This window comes from Myiozetetes cayanensis, unplaced genomic scaffold (genome assembly GCF_022539395.1).
Source record: "Myiozetetes cayanensis isolate MyiCay16 unplaced genomic scaffold, myiCay2020 scf26, whole genome shotgun sequence".
Taxonomy (NCBI): domain Eukaryota; kingdom Metazoa; phylum Chordata; class Aves; order Passeriformes; family Tyrannidae; genus Myiozetetes; species Myiozetetes cayanensis.
This window is the reverse complement of record NW_026087477.1, coordinates 594,481-619,871: the sequence shown is the minus strand read 5'-3', so window position 1 is coordinate 619,871 and position 25,391 is coordinate 594,481. Positions and strand designations below refer to the sequence as shown.

General features: G+C 52.3%; 1 protein-coding gene across 2 annotated transcripts in view; it reads right to left on the bottom strand.

Annotated features, from left to right (window-relative positions):
- The window catches only part of PTPRA (protein tyrosine phosphatase receptor type A), a 111,899-nt gene that overhangs the window by 563 nt on the left and 85,945 nt on the right, over positions 1–25,391 (bottom strand). For both annotated transcript variants that reach the window (XM_050321041.1, XM_050321042.1), the window contains 20 exons: positions 20,681–20,759; positions 19,895–20,260; positions 18,190–18,207; positions 14,388–14,472; positions 12,985–13,058; positions 12,164–12,300; positions 9,894–9,984; positions 9,329–9,405; positions 8,380–8,416; positions 7,520–7,617; positions 7,306–7,425; positions 6,235–6,401; positions 5,207–5,342; positions 4,351–4,500; positions 4,140–4,233; positions 3,052–3,128; positions 1,576–1,710; positions 1,229–1,354; positions 918–1,069; positions 596–731 (listed from right to left, as the gene is read on the bottom strand). In XM_050321041.1, coding sequence (XP_050176998.1) covers positions 596–731; positions 918–1,069; positions 1,229–1,354; positions 1,576–1,710; positions 3,052–3,128; positions 4,140–4,233; positions 4,351–4,500; positions 5,207–5,342; positions 6,235–6,401; positions 7,306–7,425; positions 7,520–7,617; positions 8,380–8,416; positions 9,329–9,405; positions 9,894–9,984; positions 12,164–12,300; positions 12,985–13,058; positions 14,388–14,472; positions 18,190–18,207; positions 19,895–20,260; positions 20,681–20,759 — 2,355 coding nt within the window. The remainder of the gene's footprint in view (positions 1–595; positions 732–917; positions 1,070–1,228; positions 1,355–1,575; positions 1,711–3,051; positions 3,129–4,139; positions 4,234–4,350; positions 4,501–5,206; positions 5,343–6,234; positions 6,402–7,305; positions 7,426–7,519; positions 7,618–8,379; positions 8,417–9,328; positions 9,406–9,893; positions 9,985–12,163; positions 12,301–12,984; positions 13,059–14,387; positions 14,473–18,189; positions 18,208–19,894; positions 20,261–20,680; positions 20,760–25,391) is intronic.

Sequence of the window (25,391 nt, the reverse complement as noted above, 5' to 3'; positions counted from 1 at the left end):
AAACCCTCTGCTTTCTGCTTCCTCTCTCAAGTCCTGTTTCGACCCCCAAAGATTTTTTTCCTGCATCCCTGCTCATCCTTGCAAACCCCTCTGGCAAGACCTCATCCAGCCCTGCCTGCTCCAACCCTCCCTGTGTGCCCAAGCCTGTGCCACAGCCACTCCAGGACAGTGTTCCAGGTTCCTGGAGCCCATAAATGTGGGACTGTGGTTGGGGATGTCTCCAACGAGGCTCCCACAGCTCCATTTAGTGCTCAAAAGGTGCTTGATGCCTTCAGCACCTCTTCCAGATGCCTTAACAAGAGGAAAGGCAGACACCTCCTGGCACATCTCCGTAGAATCATGGAATCCTAAACTGGTTTGGGTTGGAAGGGACCTTAAAGACCATCTCCAACCCCCTGCCATGGGCAGGGACACCTCCCACCATCCCAGGTTGCTCAGAGCCCCGCCTGACCTGGCCTTGGACACTTCCAGGGATCCAAGGGAATCCCCAACTTCCCTCATGGAGAGGGCAAACCTCGAAGCAAGGAGGTTTCTGCTCAGCACTGAGCCCCCAGCCCGTCCTTGCTGAGGTTTTGGGGTGGCAGGAGGCCCTTACCAGTGTCTGCACCATGTGTGGCCTCTGTAGTCTTAAACTCTTCACTGTCTGAAAGACGTCCAGGATCGCCTCTGCCTTCACCCTCTCCAGGACAGTGCTCAGCGCACAGAAGGTGCCCGTTCTTCCTGCTCCAGCACTGGGGAAGAGAAACCAGAGGGTGAAGGAAAACGCCTGCCCTGACCCTGCTGGCTTCGCTCAGGGCACAATCCACGGGGGAAGCACCGGAGAACTGGAGGAGTTCCAGGACACGCCGTGGGGCTCTGACCATCTCCCAAGCTCCCGGTCCCTTTGGAGGGGTGTCCAAGCTGCCCCAGCACTTTACCTGCAGTGCACAGTGATGGGGTGGTTGCCAGACTGCTGCTGCTGCTTCTGCACCGCCGCGATGATGTTGATCATCCCCTTCCCGTCCCCGGGGATCCCAACTTCTGGCCAGCCGTGGAAATGGAACTGCCGGATCTGCCGGCTCTTGTTTTCCTGGTGGGAGAGCACAGCTCGGGGTCAGGTGGGAGATCTGCACCAAGGAACCCGCCAGCTCGGGGCTTTGGGAAAAACATCCATGTGGGAAAGCAAGGGCTCATGGCAGCCAAACCCAGGAGCACCCAGAGCTCCCCAGGACAGAATCCGGACTCTCACCCTGGTGTTTGTCACCAGCAGGTCCCGCACCGTGTAGCTCTCACACTCCTCCTCTTTCTTCAGCTCCACGGTGATGTCTCCGTAGGACACGGAGCCGTCAGATGGCCAGTACTGGGCACACTTCTCCTGAGGAAGCATCACAGGGGGAGACAGGCTGAGCACCCTCTACTTTTCCAATGGGATTGGATAGAGGAGCCTTCCAGGGCCTGCAGCTGCCCAAAACCAAGTGGGATCCCAGACTCCCAGACTGGTTTGGGTTGGAAGGGACCTTCAAGACCATCTCGTTCCAACCCCCTGCCATTTCTTTATTCTGCTGGTGTTTAATGCAGCTGTTCCCGGCAGCTTACCTGGCCTCTCTCCTCCAGCTCCGTTAGCATCACTATGGAGCAGGATTTCCACTCCCAGATCATCCTCCAGAAGTCCTCTATCGTGTGCTGCAGCGGCCCTTGGCTGGCGATGTAGGAATCCTTCTGGCGATAACCCTGGAATTCGGGAACAGGGTTAGTGGTGAACTGGAAGCATCCGGATGCCAGGAGCAGCAGGAGGAATGCTCTTGGACATGGTTGGGTTACCAAACCCAGGGAGGATCACATTCCCTACACATGCCCTACTTTTTATCCATTCAGGGAAGAAGGATTTGGGCTTCCAGCAAGCCTGAGCAATATTGCAAACTCTGAGTGCCTTGCCTAAGCTCTGGGTATTCAGGTTTGATTTCTACTGGGGATTTTTGGAAGAAGTAAGCAAAACTAAAAGGAACTAGATGATTTTTAAGGTCCCTTCCAACCCAAACGGTTCTGTGACCTATGGAAACCAGCAGGAAGTCTGGGTGGCTCTGGCTCTTCCACAGCCACAAAGTGTTTCTGTTCCTAAACCCCTCTGACGTTCCCCTGTGCCCTCACTGCAAACTGTGATTAAAGATGCTTCGTCATTTGGAGTTTGTCACTGAAGCAAAGTTCAGCAGAGGCAGGAAATTGAATCCTCAACCGAAATTGCTTGTGTGTTTTGGAAGCTTTCTGCTCTGGAGCCACAACAAGGCAGCTGCTCCCGCAGCCAGAGCCACCCGTGGGGAGCCGGCAGAGGAGATTTCAGGGAGCAATTAATTGGGGATGTTAGAAATGAGAATAAACTGGTTTTAGTGGATCAACCCACGGCAGTGATTGCCTTTTGGGAGGAAAAAAAACCCCTGCCATTAGGAGATGAAAGTAGAAATTGGGCTGGGAAAGAGCAGGGTCTGTCGCTTGGCCAGCACTGCATGAAGATAAATACTCATCCGAGATGTCTCCCTGGAGCCTCCAGGATGGCTCAGGAGAAAAGGATGTGCAATCACTTACCTCCTCCCCAGAGCGAGGAAAGCACTTAACCTCCCTGTCTCACCTCCTCCCATCACCCAGACAGGTATAATGGGATTGACCTGGTTCTCCTCAAGGGTTTTGGGATCGTGTATTGCTCCATTACCTAATCCAGTGGATGTTTTCTGACCAAATGGCCAGTGCTGCGTCATTTCCATGGATATGTGCATGGATACACTTCTCCACAGCCATCAGCAGAGCCCAGAGCTGCAGAAGCGAGCCCAGGACGTGGAGGCTCTGCTCAGGCTCCAGCTCTCCTCTCCCACCAGCCGTGGGACACAAGGAGCTGGGAATACTGAGGGGTTTCTTGGAGACAGAAACCAGCACCATCCGGTGACACAGAAGCAAAGTCAAGTGGAAGGAGCCTTATGAAACTCAGAGAAGAAGTGTCTGGGACAAATCCTTCCCCCAGGAAGCAGCCTGAGGTGAAGTTTCCATTGGGAGAAGATGGAGAGGACAGTAAAGAAGACTCACATCAATGAAGGAAGCGTTTACATAGTCCGTGTTCTCTTCACCTCTCTTCACTGGAATGATTACTCGGTTGAACTCATCTGAAACAGAACAAAATGATCTGAGATTTGGGGAACTCCTTCAAATCACAACTCTTTTAGCTGAGAAGTCACCAAGGGCTAAGTGGGAGACAGAGATAAGGGAAGGGGAGCCCTGTGCTTACAGCACCTGACTGGGACAAGGACAGTCAGCTCCACCCTCTGCCATGCCCTGGTTTGGGGAAGGAGAAGGGGGATGCTGAGCACTCCAGAAGGACCTGCTCAGCACTAGGACTCCCTTCCCCTCAGGGTACAAAGCCGTGGCAGCAAAAACCATCTGGCAGGGCCACACACAACTGGTTGCCCATCTGTCCAGGCAAATTCTGAGTATCTCCAAAGATGGAGACTCCACAACCTCCCTGGGCAACCTGTGCCAGTGCTTGGTCACTCTCACTGTCAAGACGTGTTCCCTGACATTCCTGGGTCTCAGTGTGTGCCCATTGTCCCCTGTCCTGTCCCTGGGCACCACAGGACAGAGCCTGGCTTCGTCCGCTCTGCACCCTCCCTGCAGGTGTTGATGGACACTGATGAGACCCCCGGAACCTTCTCTTCTCCAGGCTGAGCTGTCCCAGCTCCCTCAGCCTTTCCTCAGAGCAGAGGTGCTCCAGTGCCTTCCCTGGGCTCTCTCCAGCCTGTCCCTGTCTCTCTGGTACTGGGGAGCCAGAACTGGACCCAGTGCTGCTGGTGTGGCCTCACCAGTGCTGGGCAGAGGGGCAGGACCCCCTCCCTCGACCTGCTGGCACTGCTGTGCCTCTCACAGCCCAGGGCACCACTGCCCTTTGTCACAAGGGCTCAGGGTCAGGTTGGTGCCCACCAGGGACCCCAAATCCTTTCCTGCCAAGCTCCTTCCCAGCTGGGTGGCCCCAGCACACACTGGTGCCTGGGGGGTTACTCCTCCCCAGGACTTGGCACTTTTTTCCTTGAGGAACACCCGTGAGGTCCCTGTTGGCCCATTTCTCCAACCTGACTCCTGTCCCCCGCCTCACACCAGCCAGGCCGACAAACCACCCTTACATGGAATTATCTGAAGCACCCTGTTCTTCTTCATGTTCGCCGGCAGGTTGCCCGTTCTCATCTTGTCGTTCTGGATTTTGATTGAGGTGAGCTTCTGTGGGGGCAGGAGCAGAGCAGGGGCAGGTTTCAGAGCCAGGTAAACACGTGCTGGTCCCCGTGGCCCAGCACCACCCCAACCAGATCCCACCAGGACAACAACAGCCACGCTCACCTTAAACTCCTCTTCCAGCCCGTTGCTGCTGGTCCCTGGCACTTTGTTGTAGATCTTCTGGAGGTGGATCTCCAAGGAGGTCACCTCCAGCTCTGTGTCACCGTAGAGATAGTGCTCCAGAAGTGCTTGGTATATGAACACATACTGCATCTGCAGGGGTTGCAGGGAGAAGCCTGTTCCATGCCCAGGGAGAACATCCTGGTGCCCCTGCACATGTTGGATGCAATCCCACCATGCCACTGCCCCCCTGTGCTCACTGGGCACCTGGTGCCCCCCCTGAGACCCTAGGGAAGTAAAGGGACAATCTTTCTGTCACTAAATGGGGACTGGGACATTATTTGCTGCACCAGCCAAAGCTAAAGTGACCCAAAATGTTCTCCAAGTCTGGAGAAAAGGAGGCTCAGCGGGGACCTTCTGGATCTGCAACTCCCTGACAGGAGGGGGGAGCCAGGGGGAGTCGGGCTCTGCTCCCAGGGAACAAGGGACAGGAGGAGGGGGAACAGCCTCAAGTTGTGCCAGAAGAGGTTTAGGTTGGATACTGGGGAAAATGTCTTCCTAAAAGGAGTTGTCCAGCCCTGGCACAGCTGCCCAGGGCACTGGTGGAGTCCCCATCCCTGGAGGGAATTAAAAGCCCTATGGATGTGGCACTTGGGGACATGGGTCAGTGGTGGCCTTGGCAGTGCTGGGGGAATGGTTTTACGACTCTGGGAAGGGGATTAAAAAGAGCAGGACCCAGTAAAGGGCTCACTTGATGCAGCACCCACCCAAAAGGAGGGACGATGCTCAACCCTCACACAGGTTGACTGAAATCCAAGCCCAGGGCAGAGCCCAGGAGGGATGGCAGCACCACACTTACGTCTGTCTGTACCATCTGGCAGCGCTGAGCCCGGATCCGGCTCACGAAGCCGTAAACATCCACCTTCCTCTCGGCGTGCATCATGTCCAGCATGGCATCGATGACGATGAAAGTGCCCGTGCGTCCCACCCCGGCACTGCAAGGCAAGGGACAGCCCGTCAGGGCAGCGGCCTTGGGGGCCCCTGGAGGGCAGCCAGGAGCCAGAGATGGACTTCAGGGTGGTGAGGCCCTGGCACAGGTTGGCCAGAGAAGCTGTGGCTGCCCCTGGATCCCTGGAAGTGTCCAAGGCCAGGCTGGACGGGGCCTGGAGCAACGTGGGCTAGTGGAAGGTGTCCCTGCCCACGGCAGAGGGTTGGAATGAGATGATCTCTAAGATCCAGAGTCCTAATAGGCTGCCTGATGCTCCATCCACTCAACCTCTACCATATGAAGATGAGCCCATGGGGAAGCCTTGTGTCTGTGCTGGAAACTCAACCATTAAGGAAGAGTATGAGGCAAGCAGACACTGAGGAAAGACACAGTCCTTGTGCCAGCAGCCTCAAAAGAAAGAATGAAAGATGGACTTGGGAGGTGGTAAATATGACCATCTTGGCCTTTAACTGTGGGGCTTCCCCACACTGCAATGTGGAAGCATCTGTGGCTCCCCCAGGCTTGCTGAAACCCTTCCACATGAGGCCTAACACCATGGTCCCTGCTCCAGGCAATCTGTCAGCTCAGCACAGCCTTCTCCCAGCAAGAGGTGCTGTCCTCTTGTGCCTGGAGAACCAAGGGAGATGCCACCAGTGCCCAGCACTGGTGCTCAGCTTGGCTCACTCAGCACCCAGCCAACCCAAACGACCCCTCAAGGTGAGCTGATCATCACTGATCCCAACAATTTCCTTCCATTCTCACGCATTTTTTTGAGTGTTGAATGTTCCCACGGGAAACATAAAGACAATAAAAAAGTCTTGACTGAAAAAAAATAATAAATTCCTTTTAAATAGGCAGCGCTTCGCAGGTGGCCGAGGTCAGCTGTGAGCCCCACTCACCTGCAGTGCACCACTATGGCTCCTGCATATTGGGGGTTGCAGGTCTTCACCTTCTTCAGGAATTTCAGCATCCCGATGGGGGTGAAGGGCACCCCAAAGTCGGGCCAGCTGGTGAAGTGGAACTGAGTCACCAGGCGCTGGGGCTTCTTGTTCGTGACGTCCCCGACCTGAGGGGAAACCGGTGCCCAGGTTAATGATAAACCCTCGGGTTCCCTTTCTTCCCCCCAAAATCAAGGGCAGGCAGGGAGTTAAAGGCCTGAGGTGGAGCTGGATGGCTTAAGAAGCAGCATCTACAGCTGAAAGGACTGGGATCAGGCTCTGAACCAGGCTCTGGGACAGATTAGTCTCTGAAAACATGACATTTTAATCGCCCGGCACCACATCCCACATCTGAGGGGTGCAAGATGCCAGCCTGGCCTTGGTTGTGGCTCCAACACTGCCATATTTCATTCCCAACAAGCTCAAACAGAAGCTGTTGCTCCATCTTTTCCCACATGATCCTTGTATTTAAGGCAGGGGAGGAAACCACCCATGTCCAGGCCAGTGGAGTGAAGGATGAGGCTCAGGAGAATCACACTCAGGGTCCAGACAGGTTTTGAGGCACCAGCTCTTCCTTGCCTGCCTCTGAGAGCAGCAGGAAAACGAACAGAGCCACCAAAACACCCAGAGTCTCCTTGGAGGACAAGGAAATGTGGTGACAGATGGGAAACCAATCAAACCCAACGCACACGGAGCTGGATTTTGGCTTGCCTCGTGGGATAAATCTGATTATTTGCAGGCATTAAGTGTCCGTGGGTGAGAGCAGGAACCAACACTTGTATTACAGGATGGAATTTCAGCCTTGGCAACCATCAGCTTCCCTGTTCTCACTACCAGCCACACCGGGAATGAGCTCCCTGGTGTTTTAAGAGGAATAAACTCTTAATACTCTGGTTAAAAGTGAATGGTGGGGATCATTCCATCCCAACTCTAATCTCACAGCACCTTGGAGGAGCATGGCAGCATCTTTGGGATGGTGATGGATGGGATGATGGGGAGGGATGGGATGGGATGGGAGATGAGCCCTGGCACCTGCTGGATGCAGAACTTCCGCACGGTGTAATCCACCAGGACGGTCACGTCCTCCACGGACACTCGGATGTTCCCGTATGTCCAGCAGCCCTGATCCGGCCAGTACTGGGCACACTTACACTGTGGGGAGAGAAAACAGCTGCAGGTGAGCTCTGGACCCTCACAAGCCTGGGAATGGTTCCAGGACACACCCATGGAGCCCTCTGGCACTCACCTCTTTCCTCTCCTTCAGGTTGGTCACCATGACAATGGTCGCTGTGTTTTGCTCCCAAATCATCCTCCAGAAATCGTTCACTGTTTCTTCCTTTGGTCCTGAGGGGAAGGTAAAAGGAAATGTTGTCTTTGGGATCGACTCCTCACGACTTGGGACCAAAACCCAGCGTGTGGGGTCACATGGCGTGGATGACCTGGCTCATTTTTTTGCCAAGTGATGCCAGCACAGGAGGTGCTTTGGTGTCTGGACCTGCCTGACCCAAGGAATAATCCTATCACACAACAGCTGGGATTTTTGGATGAGTTTTATGAGCAGGAATTCCATTTTTAGCTGGAGAAGGGGAAATCAGACAAACAGAACATGGAAACCACTCGCCCAAGGTCACCCGGGGAAATCGCGGCTGTCTCAGAGTCCGCAGAAATCCTACCCTGGGATCTTGGGCTTTAACCATGGGATCCATTTTCATGTGGCACAGGGAGAGGTCCTTGCTCTCTGCCAGACACGGAGCTAACTCAGCCTGGACTCCCTTGCCAAGCCTGAGGGTAAGGGTGAGCCAAGGGAACAGCAAAGCCAAAGCTTAACCTGAGCCTGAAAGTGCTGATGGACCTGATCCAGCCTTCCCTCTCCAGGAAGAGCCAGGGAAACTGGCTGGTAATGAATGCTCTGACCCACTGGCAAGCCAAGAGCGGATACACAAAACACTCCCATGGACAGGTAGCACCCTGCTGTTGACATGAACCTCTCTGTGAGAGTGGGAATCTTGGCTTTAGGGATGTGTTTGGACTTCTGAAGACCACTGAGCAGAGGGATCCCAGCCCAGCTGCCACCCACCAGGGCTACAGGAATAACCAGGAACTTACCTTGTGCAGCAATGAACTTGTTTTTCTCTTGGTACCCCTGCAGAGAAAAGGAGAAAGAAGAAGAGAAATGAACATTTGTCCAACACAAGGGTCATAAAATGCACCTACATCAGTAACAAACAGAACCAGCATCTGCTCTGCTGCTCATTCCTGCACGTGCAGAGAAAGGGCTGCAGCCTTCCAAGGGGAGAAACAGCACCAACAGTGGGGCAGAAATCATGGAAAATCCCTGTGCAATGGGCAGTTTTCCCAAAGGAACACTCCCCACACTCACATGATGCAGGAATGACCCCACTCGTTGGCACAAGGCACTAATGAAGTGGTACCTGACAGCTCTTCCACTGGGATCAGACTCTGCATCCAGAGCATCACGTGAAAATCAGCATTAATCTCTAGGAGAAGGGGCTGTTGAGCTCATGGGGATTGATTTTGTGTATTTTATTTGGTGGGAAGGAAACAAAAAATCTCTTTAGGGTCTTGCTTTGCTTCATGTGCCCCTGTCTCTCACGTGATCCTTCCAGCTGATTTGAGCCACACGGTGACAACCACACAGGACCCATCTCCTCCCAGGAGCAGAGCGGGCCAATGTTGCTTCCATTTCACCTGGATTCCTTGATTTCTTTTTCATCCCCTTCCCTACATGCAGCCCTGCAAGCTGGGAAGTAACTGGCCACACTTTCCAGGGACTTAAAAGCTGTCTGGATGTGGCACCTGGGGACATGGGTTAGTGGTGGCCTTGGATGCATTGAGAATGTTGGACTTGATGATCTTAGAGGGTTTCTCCAACCTAAATGATTCTTTGATTCATCAGCTGCTAATCACAAACCCCCAGCTGCTGCAGGAGTGATTCCCAAGCCCTTTCCAAACCAGCCAGCTTGATGGTGGGATCAGACACCACTGGCCAGGGCAGAGCCAGTGGGGATTTCCCCTTTCAAATCCCCAAACTCACATTAATGAAGGAGGCATTGATGTAGTCGGAGTCAGGAACCCCTTCAACAGGAGTCAGGTGAACCCTGGAATGGTCATCTGGAGGAAAATTAAAACCCAGAATTAAAAACAACCCCCTCCATGCAGCTGGTACCTGGCACAGTGACAAAGCCACGTGCTGGAGCAGAGCCTGCTCTCGCTGGCTCCCAGGAAAAAACACCTTTGTGCCCCCAAATTCTTCTTGCTTGAGCCTGGGGAGGTGCTAAAACCTTGCCTGAAGGAAGTTTTTCTTCTGCAGAGCGCACACCTGAGGACACCCTGAGCCAGCCCACTGCCCAAAGCCACCAGGCAAGAGCTGTCCCTTTGGGCATTTCCCATCTGCTTCACTCTCCACGGCCTCCTGGCTGCTGACAGCTCCATGGAGCTCCTCCTTCCAGGTATCTAAAGCTAAAGCAGACACAGCCACCCACCTGGGAGGTGAAATGACCTCAACCACGCCCCTGCCCATCCCAAAACCAGGAATGGGGAGCCCTGGCAGGAGCACTGGATGTGTTTCCCCCCCACACCCAACCAGCTCCGATACCTACAGGGCAAAATGTTCACGTATCTGTTCTTCTCCTTGTTCTCCTCCTTGGAAGCAGCTTCACATGTGGCCTGTATGGGACACGCTGGGAGAGCCTGAAATGGCAGGAAAAAAAGGGTTCTGTGTGATCTCACAGCTCAGCAAGAACCACAACGTGCTGGTACATGTCACATCCGAGCATCCTGTCCCTCTGGATACGTCCCCACAGCCCTCACCTCCACCCCAGAACCAGCTCCTCCTTCCCACCGAGCTCAGAGTGACCATTTAAATAGCTGGGCTGGACCAGAGAGAGCAAAGTCCTTTGCAAACGAGATGTCTGGCTCTCTGGCTCCATGAACACGAGGTGGCAGCAAAGCCTCCAGCTCCAAACCCACCAGCCAGCACCGAGAGATCATTTCTGCCAGCGGAGGCTCCTGCTGAGATTTCCTCATTAACAGTGCTGCTAATTGTGACCTGATTAAGCCCCCATCGCCCGAAGCCACCCAGTGATGGGAAGGAACACCCACACAGGGGGTTTATTCTTCATCCAGCAGCACCAGGGACCTGTGGTTGTGGGTGCTGGGGTGACAAGTGACACTGTCCCAGGGTTTCACGCTCGAGCACAGGAGGTGCTTCCCCAGCGCTGTTATTCCTGATCCTCTTTGAACAGCAGAGAAGAGAGAACGTTCTGGAGGTGCTCACCACCCAGCTGACAGACCGGGAACGGAAATCTTCAGGGCCATCAGGTATTTATAAACCAAAAAATCCCATTCCCTGGGCACTCACTGCACCTATTTGGTTTCATCAAAGCGTGGCCAGGAAGGGGATCAAGTTGAGCACCAGCTGGACAAAGTCCAGTGGCTTTTTTTTTGACCTTTTCATCACCCTCATGGGTTCATATCATGCCTTGGGCCTGGGTCTGGAGCACCAAGAGCGGCTGAGGGAGCTGGGGAGGCTCAGCCTGGAAAAAAGGAGGCTCAGGGGGGACCTTCTGGCTCTGCAACTCCCTGACAGGAGGGGGGAGCCGGGGGGGTCGGGCTCTGCTCCCAGGAAACAAGGGACAGGAGGAGAGGGAACGGCCTCCAGCTGTGCCAGGGGAGGTTTGGTTTGGATATAGGAAAAATTTCTTCATGGGAAGGGTTGTCCAGCCCTGGCTCAGCTGCCCAGGGCAGTGGTGGAGTCGCCATCCCTGGAGGGATTTCAAAGCCATGTGGATGTGGCACTGGGGACACGGCAGTGCTGGGGGAATGGTTGGACTCGATCTCAGAGGGCTTTTCCACCAACCTTAATGATTCTATTCTATTCTTTTTCATTTTATTCCATTTCTGTAATGCTAAGTTGAAACAGGTTTATCATCACAATAAGCTGCAGAGCTCAGCAATGCCAAGAAGAGGTTGGAGCCATCTCAGAAGAGATGCTCTAGGATTGTGGGACAAGCATAATACCTTAATTATTACTCACAGCTGAAGGCCAAGCTTTGTCCTATACATTGTCATCACTCTGTTTCAGGGTTAACAGCTCATTGAAATGAGATGGGCTCATTCTTGTTTTGGCTGTTTGTGGATTTAAGCCATGAGGATTGGAAGGAGAGAGGCAGAGCTTGGTAGGAAAACCAGCAGGCAGGTAAGCTCTGGAAGACCCCAAGGCATCCAGGACCATTCCTGAACCCAGAACAAGGTAACCCTGTGGTACTGGTTGCTAGAAAACCTCTGCTTTCTGTAGTGGGTGTGAGAGGGAGTGGCTTGTCCACCCTCACTGCAGATTCAGGGACAGAACTGGTCCTCCCACCTCACAGAATACACTGAGCTGGAAGGGACCCACAAGGATCGTCCAGTCCAACTCCTGGCCCTGCACAGGACACTTCAACAATCCCACCCTGTGTTTGAGAGCATTGTCCAAGTGTTCCTTGAGCTCTGGCAGCCTTAGTGTTGTGCTCACTGTCCTGGGGAGCCTGGTCAGTGCCACCAACTCTGGGGGAAGGACCTTTTCCTGAGATCCACCCTAAACCTCCCCTGACAACTTTAGCCTTTCCCTGGGTCCTGTCACTGCTCACCAGAGAGAAGAACTACTTAGAATTATAGAATGGTTTGGGTTGGAAGGGACCTTAATGGTTATCCAGTTCCACCCCCTGCCATGGGCAGGGACACCTTCCACTAGCCCAGGTTGCTCCAAGCCCCATCCAACCTGGCCTGGGACAAAAACCCCTGAGGACCAGGACCAGGCTGACCACCTGCATCCTGAGCCCAAATCCTGCACAGCCCATGGGACTGAAGGGCAAGAAGCAAAGGCGCTCACGTTGAACTCCTCCCGAAAGAGCTTGTTGTCGTCGGCCATGCGGCGGTTGATCTCCTCCTCCAGCTTGTCCACGGGCAGGGGGGGATACTTGCGGTTGGTGCTGGGGGAGCGGGCGAGCAGTGGCATGCTCTGGGGCTCTGCAACGACACCAGGAGTCAGAGGGGCCCTCCCAGCTGCCCCCACTGTGCCTGGCACTTGTCACCCACACCCAGGTGGGCACAGGGACCCCGCACACCTCGGCCCGTCCGCTTTTAGGGCCGCTTCGCGCCCTCGCTATCCCCGTGTTTTCACAGAGTCACAGAATGGTTTGGGTTGGAAGGGACCTGGAAGATCATCTTGTTCCACCCTCTGCCATGGCAGGGACACCAGGAGTGGCTGAGGGAGCTGGGGGGGCTCAGCCTGGAGAAAAGGAGGCTCAGTGGGGACCTTCTGGTTCTGCAACTCCCTGACAGGAGGGGGGAGCCAGGGGGGAGTTGGGCTCTGCTCCCAGGGAACAGGGACAGGAGGAGAGGGAACGGCCTCCAGCTGTGCCAGGAGAGGTTTAGGATTGGATATTAGGGACAATTTCTCCTGGAAAGGGCTGTCCATCCCTGGCACAGCTGCCCAGGGCAGTGGTGGAGTCTCCATCCCTGGAAGGATTTCAAAGCCATGTGGATGTGGCACTTGGGGACACGGGTCAGTGGTGGCCTTGGCAGTGCTGGGGGAACAGCTGGAATCAATGGTCTCAGTGGTCTTGTCCAACCTAAAGGGTTCTGTGATTCTGTGAACAAAGCTGATTCCTCTGTGAGATGCATTTTTGCTCCCCACCCTGGGCCTCTCACCTGTATCATCCGTCCGGCCGTTGGACAACCGAAAGGAGTTGGAGTGACTCCCTGCCTGCTTGTATTTCTTGAACCTGCCAAAGAGAAGGGAGGGGGAAGCATCAGCCAGAGCCCAGGTCACCTCCTGGAGGAGAGATGCAGCCATGGAGGGTGTCCCACACTCCCTCATGGCTTCATGAATGAGCTGGTGGGTCCAACGGGCCACGGGACCTCTGAAATTCCTGCCTGTGGGCAGAACTTTTCACTGACCACATCTGGAACAGCTGCAGGAGCCAAGAGCAAGGTGAAAACCAGCGGGAGAAGCTTTAAGGCTGCTCTTTATGGAGGGCACCCCCAAGGAGTTCCTGCTCCCCGGGGCTGACCCAGCAAAGCTCATAAGGGCCAGGTCAATCCGGTCTGCAGCAAATCCCTTCTCCATGGGCTTTTAACTTGGAGCAGCTGCTCACTCTCCCTTTGCCTGGAATTAGGAGTTTTGCTGAATCACTGGGCAGGCAGCAGCGAACAGAAACCCTTTTCTGGAGGGCTGGAAGCCAGGTGGGAAGGACTTAAAGTCTGCTGCTGCTGCTGCTGCTGCTGCTGAACTCCTGAGGTAAAACTCTCTCCTCAGGTTCTCTGCTCTAAGAGCAGGCCTGGAGCCAGGAGACGAAGGGAAGTTTTCCACTGCTGAGGAAACAAGGTTTTTTTGGTGTTTTTTTTTTTTTGGACTTATTTAATCACCAAACTGGTGAGTAAATTAAAATGTTTACCAGAGGTGAATAAACACCCTCTTCTAACTCCCAGGAGCTGGGAATGCTGCATTTTCAGCAAGCCAGACGCTTGGATTTTTAAAAATGGACCTAAGAAGGCTTTTTTTATCCCATAATTCCAGTTACAGCACCACCTAACACTCCTCATAAGCTCCAGCCATGCACTACCTGGCACTGGAAGATACACAGACATGATATGTAGGTTTGGTACCCAAGGCAGAGCTTGGCTCTGGATGCTGGATCCTGTTTGATATCAAGATAGGAATTAAGGAATAACACATGCAAAGGACTTTCTGGCTCAAGTGCCGCATTCAGCCTCCTTGGATTACCCAACCCACCACCCTTTGCCTCACAAGGAAACCTTATCTGCTTTTACCTGCGCTGACAGGACTTTTAATCTACCCCAAATATGATATTTTGAGTAGCAGAACAAGAATTCCCCACATGAGGAGCAGCTTTGGAGAGAAGGGAATAAACAAGACTGCCTAGATGACCCCAAACATAACTTCCATTCACTGTCCTTACGGGTTTCTTTTCAAAAGCACCAGCTGTGTCAGCCTTTAGTTTGGGGAACAGCACAAAAACCAGGCTCATTCCTGCTCATTCAGGAATCATTTCTGTCAAAAAAAGGGGATTCAGCATTAAAGCAGCTCTTACCTCAACATGTACAGCACAATAATAATAAATACTATGACTAGAAGGGAAGACAGGGCCACCATCACAGCTATAATTGGAGTCTCATCTGCAAGAGGAAACGAAAGGTGTGGTTATGCACACTGAAAAACACCCAGAGCCATCATTTAACAGGGCTGACTTCTACAATCTGTGCTTGAAAAACAATTATGATGATGATACTAATAACAAAAAAAATAATAATAATAAATAGTATTAAGTGATGCTATGGTTCTTCAGTCTGAGAGTAAAGGCAGAAACAGGACCTGAGTGAGTGCTCCCAGGTCAGAAACTGGCAGAAGTTTCCTCTGTCCCCTGGGGATCCACAAAGTCTTCTGCCTGAGACTTAAGGATCCACAGGAGATCCTAAAAGGTCTCCGAGTTTGGCATAACATGATAAAGAACTTTATAATAACACAGGTGAAAACTGTGGCCTTTGTAAGATCCCACAGGCACTGCATTGGGAAAAACACTATGATTTTGCTTCCAGTTCCTTTCCAAACAGGACACAGCTTCCCCCTGAACCTGGGACTTGAACACCTTCAGTGCTGAGGTTTGGTCTGGACCAGGCTGCCCAGAGAAGCTGTGGCTGCCCCTGGATCCCTGGAAGTGTCCAAGGCCAGGCTGGATGGGGCTTGGAGCAACCTGGGCTGGTGGAAGGTGTCCCTGCCCGTGGCATGGGGGTGGAACTGGATGGTCTTTAAGGTCCCTTCCAAGCCAAACCATTCTAAGATTCTGTGATCATAGAATAATTTGGGTTGGAAGGGACCTCCAAATACCATCTAGTCCAACTCCTCACTCTTTCCTTCCTGGAAATACTGAGTTTGGAGAGCAGGAGGTGTCAGACACTCCCACTGTGCTCTGCACTGCAAGGCCACCAAGTGGGATTTCATTTGGCTCCTCAAGGGAGGGCTCCACACAATTCCCCTGCACACACACCTTGGATTAGCCACGCCTGAAACATTCCCATCCTCCAGGACCCACAACAGACTTTGTTTTCTTTTAAAAGGAGCCATTTGTAACTTGTCCTGGAGGTCAGTGGAACAGTGGAGCAAATCACCCAGATGGATCAGAAGCCAAGCAATGCCAACCAGAGAGAAGAATGGCCCTGAAGGGAGGTTTTTTTCAGATAAATGTAGGATGCCAGCGATGCCAGCTGGGGTTGTTTTCCCTTTCCATGAGCTCCCTCAATCTGTATTGGCCACTGCAGCACATCTACATGTCTTGGCCCCCAAGGCTGCAGGGCATGATCCCCCCTCTCCACCTTCTGTGCATCCATTTCCCTGCCAGGGCAGATTTCTCCTCCATGTTTCTCAGCAGATGTTTTTAGGTGGGATTTATTTTGTCCATCTCTGAGCTACCAAGAGGAACTCTGCTTGTATTTCTGCATTTGTCCCTCTGTGGTGTGAGGTCTGGGAATGTTCTCCTGACCAAAAGATTTGATTTTTGTGTAAGGATTTGAAGGCAATGACCTGGCATGGCAAACAAACAAACAAACAAAATTAAATTATCCTGGTTTTGCACGTCTTTGTTCTTTCCATCTGCTGTCCTAAGGCAACTCCCCCAGCCCAGCTGCAAAAAGTCAAGGAATTTACTGGGAATTCTGCCTCCTGCAAACTTAATAGGTGCTTGAGCCTTGGCATTCCTCACCTTGAGGCTTCCCAAAAGCAAGACCAGGAAGGCAAAGCAACCACAGCCAGTCCTGGCCCCTCCCATAAACGAGCTCTTCCTTGAGACATCCGACCACAGCCATCACCTCCACCCTGGCTGCAGGAGTGGAAGGAGAGCTGCCTTCCCAAATCCTGTGGGGTTATGCCCACACTACACACCGTTGGACCACTTTTCCTGCCTTGGCTGGAGTTAAGCTCAGCCTAAGCTGGTGGTTGGCAGGAGAGGTGATTTATGGGCAGGGGTGGCTGTGGCACAGGATGCAGGGAGCCTGAAGTGTCGGGGGTTTGATTTGCAGCCGTTCTTCAGACACATCTGGCGGGCTGGGAGGAGCTGGAGCTTTCCCACCGCGGTCACCAACGGCCAGAGAGCTGCCAGGCCCACCCAGCACAGCCCGGGCAGGAAACAACCTGGAGGGTTCCCAACTGCTCCCTCCTTCCCCAGCCAGCCCTGGGGAGCAGTGCCAACCCTCCCACAGCTCCTGTCCTGCTCCAGCCTCGGCCCCGGGGGTTTCATGCTGGCAGTTCTCTTGGAAAAGGGAAAAGGACTCAACCCTCTGCTTCCACAGACCTGCAGTGAGTGCTGGGAGCCTGGAAGGCATCAGGATGCTTAAATCTTGCCCTGGCACCTCTGAGGAGGCAGTAAAGCATCTTCTGATGATTAGAAGCTGGAGATCATGGCCCAGCTGGAGGCAGATGTGCTCTACAGCACATCTGTCCCTAAATGTCACACAGACCCAGGAGAGGCCGCACACCAGAGAGGGACAGGGATGAGCAGCCTGTCCCTGCTCACGGCTGCCAACACCTGCCCACAGAACCAGAGAACCATGGAATGGTTTGGACTGGAAGGGATCTCAAAGACCATCTCATTCCAGCCCCCTGCCATGGGCAGGGACACCTTCCACTAGATCAGGTTGCTCCAAGACCCGTCCAGCCTGGCCTGGGACACTTGCAGGGATCCAGGGGCAGCCACAGCTTCTCTGGCCAACCTGTGCCAGGGCCTCCCCACCCTCACAGCCAAGAATTCCTTCCCAATATCCCATCTAACCCTGACTTCTGGCAGTTTGAAGCCATTGCCCCTTGTCCTGTCCCTCCATGCTCTCATTAAAAGTCCCTTCTTCATATTAGCAGTATCGATATAAATGTTGTTAGGAGGTCAGATTTATTCTCTTTTTTGTTTGTTTCTTTGCTCTCAGGAACGGGGATGAGCAACAGCAGAGAGAGCACAAAATCAGACCTAAACCCTGCCAGATCCAAGGGAATTACACTGAGCCTTTCTGCAGCAGCTTAGCCATCATTTTAAATGAATTCTCTCGGACCTGCATCCCTTTTATTTCCTCTGCTAAATGTGTTCTGACAGTAACTGCTGCAGAGCATCTGCCTGTTCCTCTGGACCATCAGCAGGATGGGGTGAGCCTGGCACAGCGAGCAGCATGACAGGAATGCCAGGGAGTTCACAAAGCTAAAACACCCAGCAGAGCCACGATGAAAACACACAGAGGCAGCTCGTTCTTATAGGAAGCAGCCAGCCCTGCTGCACCTCTGCTCTGCCCACTCCTGGAGTGCTAAAGCCATGAGTAATTGCAAATATTCTGGTGGAGATGCCGGTTCTCAGAGCTGAGAGATGGGAAAATGTCCCTAAGTGCTGCTCTGTTACAAGAAATGGATTTGTGCTGCTGCTTGCCAACAGGACGAAGGAGAATAATAATTATTATTCCCATCATCTGCAGAACGGGTTTGGATCAAATAGGGGAAGTCACAGTCAATAAAGACAATTCAGAAGAAAAAAAACAAAACAAAACCAAAAATGAAAGGAAATTTCCTGAATGGCTTCTTAGGCTTTGGTCATCCAACTCCAGGGACGTGCTGACATTTCCAGAGCACTCAGCAGGAACAATTTGTGTCTAACAGGACATGTACAAATTGGAATGGGATTTGTTCAGTTCTAAAAAAGAGAAGCCCACAAGAAATTAGGATATCAGTGTGTCACCAGCTCTTTTAAAGAGCTTGAGGGGCTTTGTAAAAGAACATTTGGAAGTCCTAAGGAGAGCTCTCTAATAGCAGAATGCTTCTGGAAATGTTTTTACTGACTAAAGAGTGATGAAATATAAAATTCTTACCTCTTCTGTCAGAGTTACCTGCAGAAAAAGAAAACATAAGTCTCTTAGCAACAAAGAAATAAGGCATTTTAATAAGTCAGGAAGGATCAAAGACCAAGACAGGAACAAATTCAGCAACTCTCATCATCTGCTTGTAAATCTTTCCTCTAAAACACCAGCTACAAAGCCAGGGTGTTAAATGAATTTCTGAGGAAGGAAAAAGGAACAAATCCCAGGTTTTTATCAGCAGAGCAGGGAAGCTGAGCTTTAACATCGATAAACACAATTACTGCTCTTAATCGATACCATGGACTGTTTAAGCCCATAACCAGCAAGTCACTGGTGTAATTCATTAGCACTTAAATGTTAAGAGGTAACACTCCTGCATAATTTGAAGACGGTGGCTGAGCCAAGAGTTCAATTAAGAGCAGCTGGGTTTAGGGATGGGGGTGAGGAGCTTCCAAGGAAAGCCTCTTCCTGCTGGGATGGCTCATCCAGAGGACACCAGAACAAACCCTTGCCAGTGGGAGCACAGCCCAGCTCTCCTGAGGCAGCCTGGGGCCCTAATCTACGTGTGAAGAGCTGCAGCCCAGGGCTGAGGACAATCCTGGTAGGTTGGAGAAGCAGGAACTGCCTTTACAACATGTAGTTCATGGGTCACCTTCTGTCCCAGTCCCTCTCTCGAGCACCACTTAATTCTTCCACGACTAATACCCGCATTCCCTGCTAGGACTAATGGCAAGGGCAGCCCTAAAACTGATTCTGCTCCTTGACAAATTGCTTGAAATAAAGAAAGAAGCAGGTTTGGTCATTAGTTCTGGGGACTGACACCAAGTGAGAAGCCACTTCTGGCCTTGATGGCTCAGTGGCTAACAGGCCATGGCACACACCAAGGGAGTTCACCAAAACCAGCAACCCAAGTCACAGAAAAGGCAGTAAAGACACAAAAGGTAGTAAAGACACAAAAATGATAATTTCAGTACCCCCATTAGCAGACACTGTGTTACAAAACCCACATGTTAGCAGTACTTGAGGCTCTTGCCTCCACCTCTCAGTTTGAAGGCTACGTTTATTCCAAGCTTGCCCCACGTGCGTATCTAAGGTTATGCTGGACCCTTTCACTCTGCAAACAAAAAAAAAGGATCTGGCTTGGAAGGAAGCTGGATGAGCTCAGGGATGGCAGAACACTGAGGAAGGTGGGTTGTGAACACCCTTGAGCCACATCCCTTCCTATGTCCGTAGCAAAGACAACCTCACTGCAGCTCCATGGGCTGTGGAACCTTTCCAGGGATTCCCAGAGGAAGAGGGCACACACAATCTCACTGATGTGCTGAGATGTCCAACACCCAATATCCCTTGAGGAATCTGTTCTTAAGGAATATGCAGTTGACACCTGCCTGCATTAACTCCACCATTATCTTCTTTGGGTGTTTTCTACCACAAAATAGAGCTACCAATTCCTGTTTTTCCACTAAATCCCACACTGCCAAGGCTCTTGCTACAAGGTCTAGCAGGCACTGCTATCCTACTGTTGCAACTCAGAGGCTGCAACCCCCCTGCCACAGGCAGGGACACCTTTCACTAAATGATCTTGGCCCAAACCACAGGATCTGCCCCCAAAGCGTTTCCTCGCTCTGTTCTGTCCAGCAAAACAAAAGAAGAGCAAAGACTCAAACCCAGAGGCCGGGTGGCCTGGAGAGGCAGGGGGTGGAGGAGGTGGCCTCACCGTTGTGGGAGGCAGAAGAGGTCTCCTGTGTCGTCACCACCATGCTGAAATTCCTCTCCGTCGTCTCCGCTTCCGTGCTGGGGACAGCGGTGTGTGGGGCAGAGGGAGTCACGCCGGGGAGCAGGGAGGTGGCTGGAGGCACAGGCACAGTGGTCCCCAGGGTGGAGGAGGTGTTGAGGCTGCCGGTGGTGGCGTTGGGGGAGGTCCTGGCAGCCGTGGTTGGAAGTGGCTTCGACGCCACGGTAGAAACAGTCCCTGGAGTGCTCATGTTGAGCCCGCTGGAGCTCGTCGTAGTCCCATCCTCAGGACCTGCTGTAGGAGCTTTGGTGGGGCTCCTGGGGGAGGTGGGCACTGTTGTGGGTGGCCCTGAGAGAGGAAAAGCACAAGGGGAATCTCCATGAGATTCTTTCCTGTGACAGTGGAGGGTTTAGACGCTGGAGATTCTTGTGATTGTAACCACAGGGATAAAACAACCGACAGATCCCGAGTGCAGGACAGGGAATGCTCTGCACAGCAGATGTAAACTTACAAAACCAAGCACCTTGAACAGGTATTATGGCATCAAGGAGGTACAAACATCAGAGCCTCTGGAAGTCAGGATCAACATTTGCCAGAGGTAAAACCTGTGGGTCCCCTTAGGAGCACCTGCAGCCCATCACCCTCTTTCCAACACTTGACATTACAGTTCCATGGAGGGCAGGAGGAGTAAGACACTGAGCACATGAGCTCTTACTCCTTTGACCCTAAAGATGGGATAAAAGAGAGGAGACAGGAGCGCAAGTTTACCTGTTGTGACGTTGTTAGCACCTACACTTATCAGGCCACTTCCGAGCAAGAGGAGAAAGAACCACAAATCCATGTTGACCTGGAGAAGAAAGCAGGGAACAGTTAAACCCTCATGAAACATCATCCCAAATTAATTCAGAGTGGAGGTGCTGCTGGGCATCTTGTAGAGCTGGAAGGGAGGAGTGAAGATGTGGCTGGAGTCCCTGCAGGGTGTGGATTTGGATGGGAAGGATTTGTAGGTATGTTCATAAGTCCCCAGGGGGAGAGATCCCAGTCTGGTGGAACAGCAAAGGTGACCAGGGATGAAGCAGGGAATGGGTGAACTGTGGGACAGCACAAGAGGAACAAGCTGAGCACTGAAGACAAGGATTTGGCCTTGAAGAAAATTAATAAATTGTTCATATAATGGTCTGCAAGTGACTGTAATTAGAGCAAACTCAAACCCAACACATGTGAAAACTGTGGCAAAGATGTTTGATCCCAAATGCCCCAGAACTGGAGGCAGGGATGAAGGAGAGGTCAGTGCCCCTGATTGCCCCTGGCTCACTGACACCCTGAATGTTCCTGGGCAGAGGCAGAGCACCTGCACAAGGCCACTCTCAGCTCCAATCAAACCCTGTAGGAACTTCCTGCCCATGCAGATGAAAAAAAACCCCACAAATAATCCAGGATGATGAGCCACACACTCGTACTGTACATCCTTCCCAGGAAACGTCCAGCTAAATTACAGGACGATGACATCAGTAAAGCCCTTTAAAATACAAGGGTTTTTTTACAGTGATTTCTTCCCTCTGGAGATCTCAGAAAGCTCCTGAGAAATGGGCTATGGTTATCATCATCTCCTCCCAAACACCTACGGATCCAGAGGCTCAGGCAAGCGACGGGGAGATGGGAGACATCACCGTGCTGGCCAGAGCAGAGCCTGGATCTGCCAAAGCCCCAGACCAGCACACGGCCCTGGGGCCTCCCAAGGATGGGCCAACATCTTTGCCTCTGCCCTGAGCCTGGAGAGGGCTCAGGGATGGCTCTGGTACGTGCCACAGGCCAGCAGCTGCCGCTCGGCTCTCCCGTCCTTCAGGCTTTCGTCACGTGCCCAGTTGCATCCCCAGGATCTCCTGGGAGAGAAGGCCGCGAGATCTCGCTGCCAAGTCAGCTTGACAGGCTGCCAAGGAAGGGTTTTATTCCCACTGCACGGTCTAACCCTCCCCCCTGCAATACATCTCGTGTTGTTTTGTGCTTGCTCTATTTATTTAAATCTGCTCCATCCAGACCCATCCCAAACTCCGGGCAGGAGGACAACGCTGAAGTCATCCACGCGCTGGAAACGGTATCAGAAACACAAGATCCTCCCACCCCACCCGGGAGCATCCTCCCCACCAGCACCACCCACTTGCATGTTTTTCCCTCCCCCTCCGAAAGCAAACCTGGCAAAAAATCGGCCTTACTCAGTGACCAAAAGGTCAGACAAACCCTGAACCAGAAGGAAACCGAGCTCTGGAGATAAGAGCTCTCCCTGGGCTCCCTCCACGGCCAGCCTTGCTGCTGCAAGCAGGGCAGGGCTTTCTCCAAGGGTCCCACTGGCGTGAGCAGAGATAGAACCCCTTCCAGAGGGTTTCATCACCAGTTAAAATCCCTGTCTGCACGAATTTGAACCGATTCAGTCCTCCTGGCACTGCTGAGGGCAGGACTGGCCCTGCAATGCCTCCCCGAGGTGTGGCATGTTGGGAAAACCCACAACCAGTAGTTTGATGGTTTGATGCCATGTCCCACTCCTGGTGATTAACACACCCCACTCGGCTTGGACAACCCGAGTCTGAGATGTGCTCAAACTGGTTTGGCCTTGGAGAGAAAACCTGATGTTTTTAATGAAGGAATTCTTCCCTGGGAGGGTGGGGAGGCCCTGGCACAGGTTGCCCAGAGAAGCTGTGGTTGCCCCTGGATCCCTGAAAGTGTCTAAGGCCAGGTTGGAGCAACCTGGGCTAGTGGAAGGTGTCCCTGCCCATGGCAGGGGGGTTGGAATGACATGAGCTTTAAGGTCCCTTCTGTCCCAAACCACTCTATGTGTGCAAAGGCAGGAGGAAGTTAAGCCCACACTGAATCTCCAGAGAACATAAATGATGGCTCTGAGATGCTCTGAAAACCTCACAAGGGCTGGTGAAAGCACCAAGGTCTCATCACTGCAACCACTTCCCTCGCTGGGAACCCATCCCTGCCACAGCAAGAAAACAATGGCAAGGGAAAGGGAAAGACTGGACTCTTGTGCAAGCACCACCATGTTTTGATGAGTTTTTGTACAGAAATGCCCTTTATGTAGGTGGATGTGGTTCCTTTCTCTTCCCACAACTTGTTTCTGAGAACAAGAGTTCCTCTTCATTTGGGATCCCCACTCTTTTGGGATCCCATTCACTCGGTATCCCTAATCATTTGGGATTCCCATTCACTTGTGATCCCGTTCATCTGGAATCCCATTCATTTGACATCCCATTAATTTAGGATCTCCATTCACTTCTAATCCTCATTCATTCTGGATCCCATTCTTTAAGGATCCCCATTCATTTTGGGATCCTGTTCATCCCATTTCCCTTCCAATTCTGGGCAACCTGTGCCAGACCTTCACCACATCCTCACGTTTTCCCTTGGTATCAAAGCAGGACATGGAGGATGGGAGGAAAGCAGAAAAAGCTGTGATTTTCCACTTCTTTCTGCCCTCTGTTACAGGGAAGTAACCCACAAAAAAGAGCCTGGGCTCATGACCATGATTGTTACATGGATGAAAGCTACAGGACATGCAAAAGCCCTTTGGGATGGTGGGATGATCACGGAATCACTTAGGTTGGAAAAGACCCTTAAGCTCACTGAGTCCAACACCAAAGAGGGCTCCTCCTTCCTGGGATTATATCCGTGGGCAGGCAGATCCTGCCTTTAAATCCCCCTGGATACTACATTTAATAGGTTCATTGATCCATAGAGGATTGCAGGGGGAGGAAAGGGGAGATAACACTGGATTTTCCCCAAGCCTTGCCCTGCTTTCCTGAGGGAGGCTGGATCGTGCGGATCCCGAGTTTTTATGGCTTTATTACTGCAACTGTCAAAAGAAACAGGACGCTGGGAGCATCCCCCCAGAAAACCCCGGGAGCTGCTCCTGTGACCGGCCATCAGCTGCCAGAGCTGCTTTATCACCTTAAAAACCGGATCCGGAGCAGGCAGAGGGGAGGGCTGTGCCAGCTCCCGGCTCCCACCTCCCAGCCAAGCCCTGCCATTCGAACACTCCCTGTCCCCAAACAGCAGCATCCGCAAACGCCAGCGGTTCGCTCCTGACCCGCTCCTCAACATAAAAAAGGCCTCCAGAGTCCTACCCTAAAGCTGGAGAAACCCGAGTCTCCCTTCCCCCCTCGGCTCCCTCCCCCTGCCGGGTTTCGGAAACGGAGAGGAAATACTTGTAATGTTATCAACATAAACACAGCTCTTGGCCGGCTGCAACATCCTGCGAGCTCTGCAGAAAAACACCCTGACGTCAGGGGCGCCGGCTCTGCCCGGGAGAAAGGAGCCGCTCCTCGGCACCGCCGCTCCGGAGCTTTGGGATGCTCGGCACTGCCTCTCCACCTGAAACCTCCTTTTCCAAAAAAAATCCGGCTTAGAAACCTCAGCAGTTTGCTTCTGGTGTGCCTAGAATATCATATATATATTAAAAAAATAAATAAATAAACAAATAAATAAATATTTATTTATTTATCTCCCTATAAATATAGATATTAATATAATGCACATGGACCGCGCTCTTCCATAAACTCCTCGCGACGTTCCTATGGGAAAGGCTGGATTTTAGGCTGCAGGATGTGTGTTTTAAAATAAGCAGATCTTTGTCAAGATGACTGATGCTGGAGTAGGGGGGTGGGAAATAAAGGAAACAATCTCTTCATGAAGTAGTTAAGTGGCTTCAAAATGTGTGCGCGCCCGGTGCTCCGCGGGAGGTCAGGCTGCAGGATCACCTCGCCAGTGCTTCCAGAATGCAAAGAATTAGGATTTATGGCTGCAGGAGCTGCCCAGATCCAACCCGGATACAGCCGTGCACAATCAAAGGCAGGATTTACCCCCACCACCTCTGACATATTCCTAATTCCTGGAAAATGAGGCAATCTTTTTCCCCGTGTGTGCGACGAGGAGACGCAAGCCGGAATTCTTGTTTGGCTTTCTGGGACCCCAGAAATCCCTGCTGTCACCATCAGCAGGATGCTGAAATGCAGTGGCTCGACCATGACCACCCAACTGGCCTCAACTGCAGTGAAAAATTAAGGATAATGTTCAGTATTCTCCTTTTTTTTTATTTTTTTATTTTTTTGGCAGGGGACAGGGCAGAACGGGGAGCAAGGCTGGCTCTTTGAAGCTGCTCACAGTAGGGCGAGAACAAGCAGACAGAAAGGGGAAAAAGGGCATTTTTTTTTTTTTTTTTTAATTCTCATTGGTGGCAGCAAGCCATCAGCATGGCTCAGCCACCCTGGAAAACAAACCTGCCATTCCCTCTCCCCCTCCCTGCTCCTTTGAAATCCTGCTTGTGGACTGCCAGCCTCTTTTTCCCCCTCAGAGCTGCGATCCAGAGCTGCTCTGATAGCAGAACGGTTTCACCGGCACCGTAAACCCAAACCTCTTGAGCTGGATGAGATGCAAAGGATGTAAAAACCCAAATGGGGTGGATGGCCGAGGGCTGCAGTGA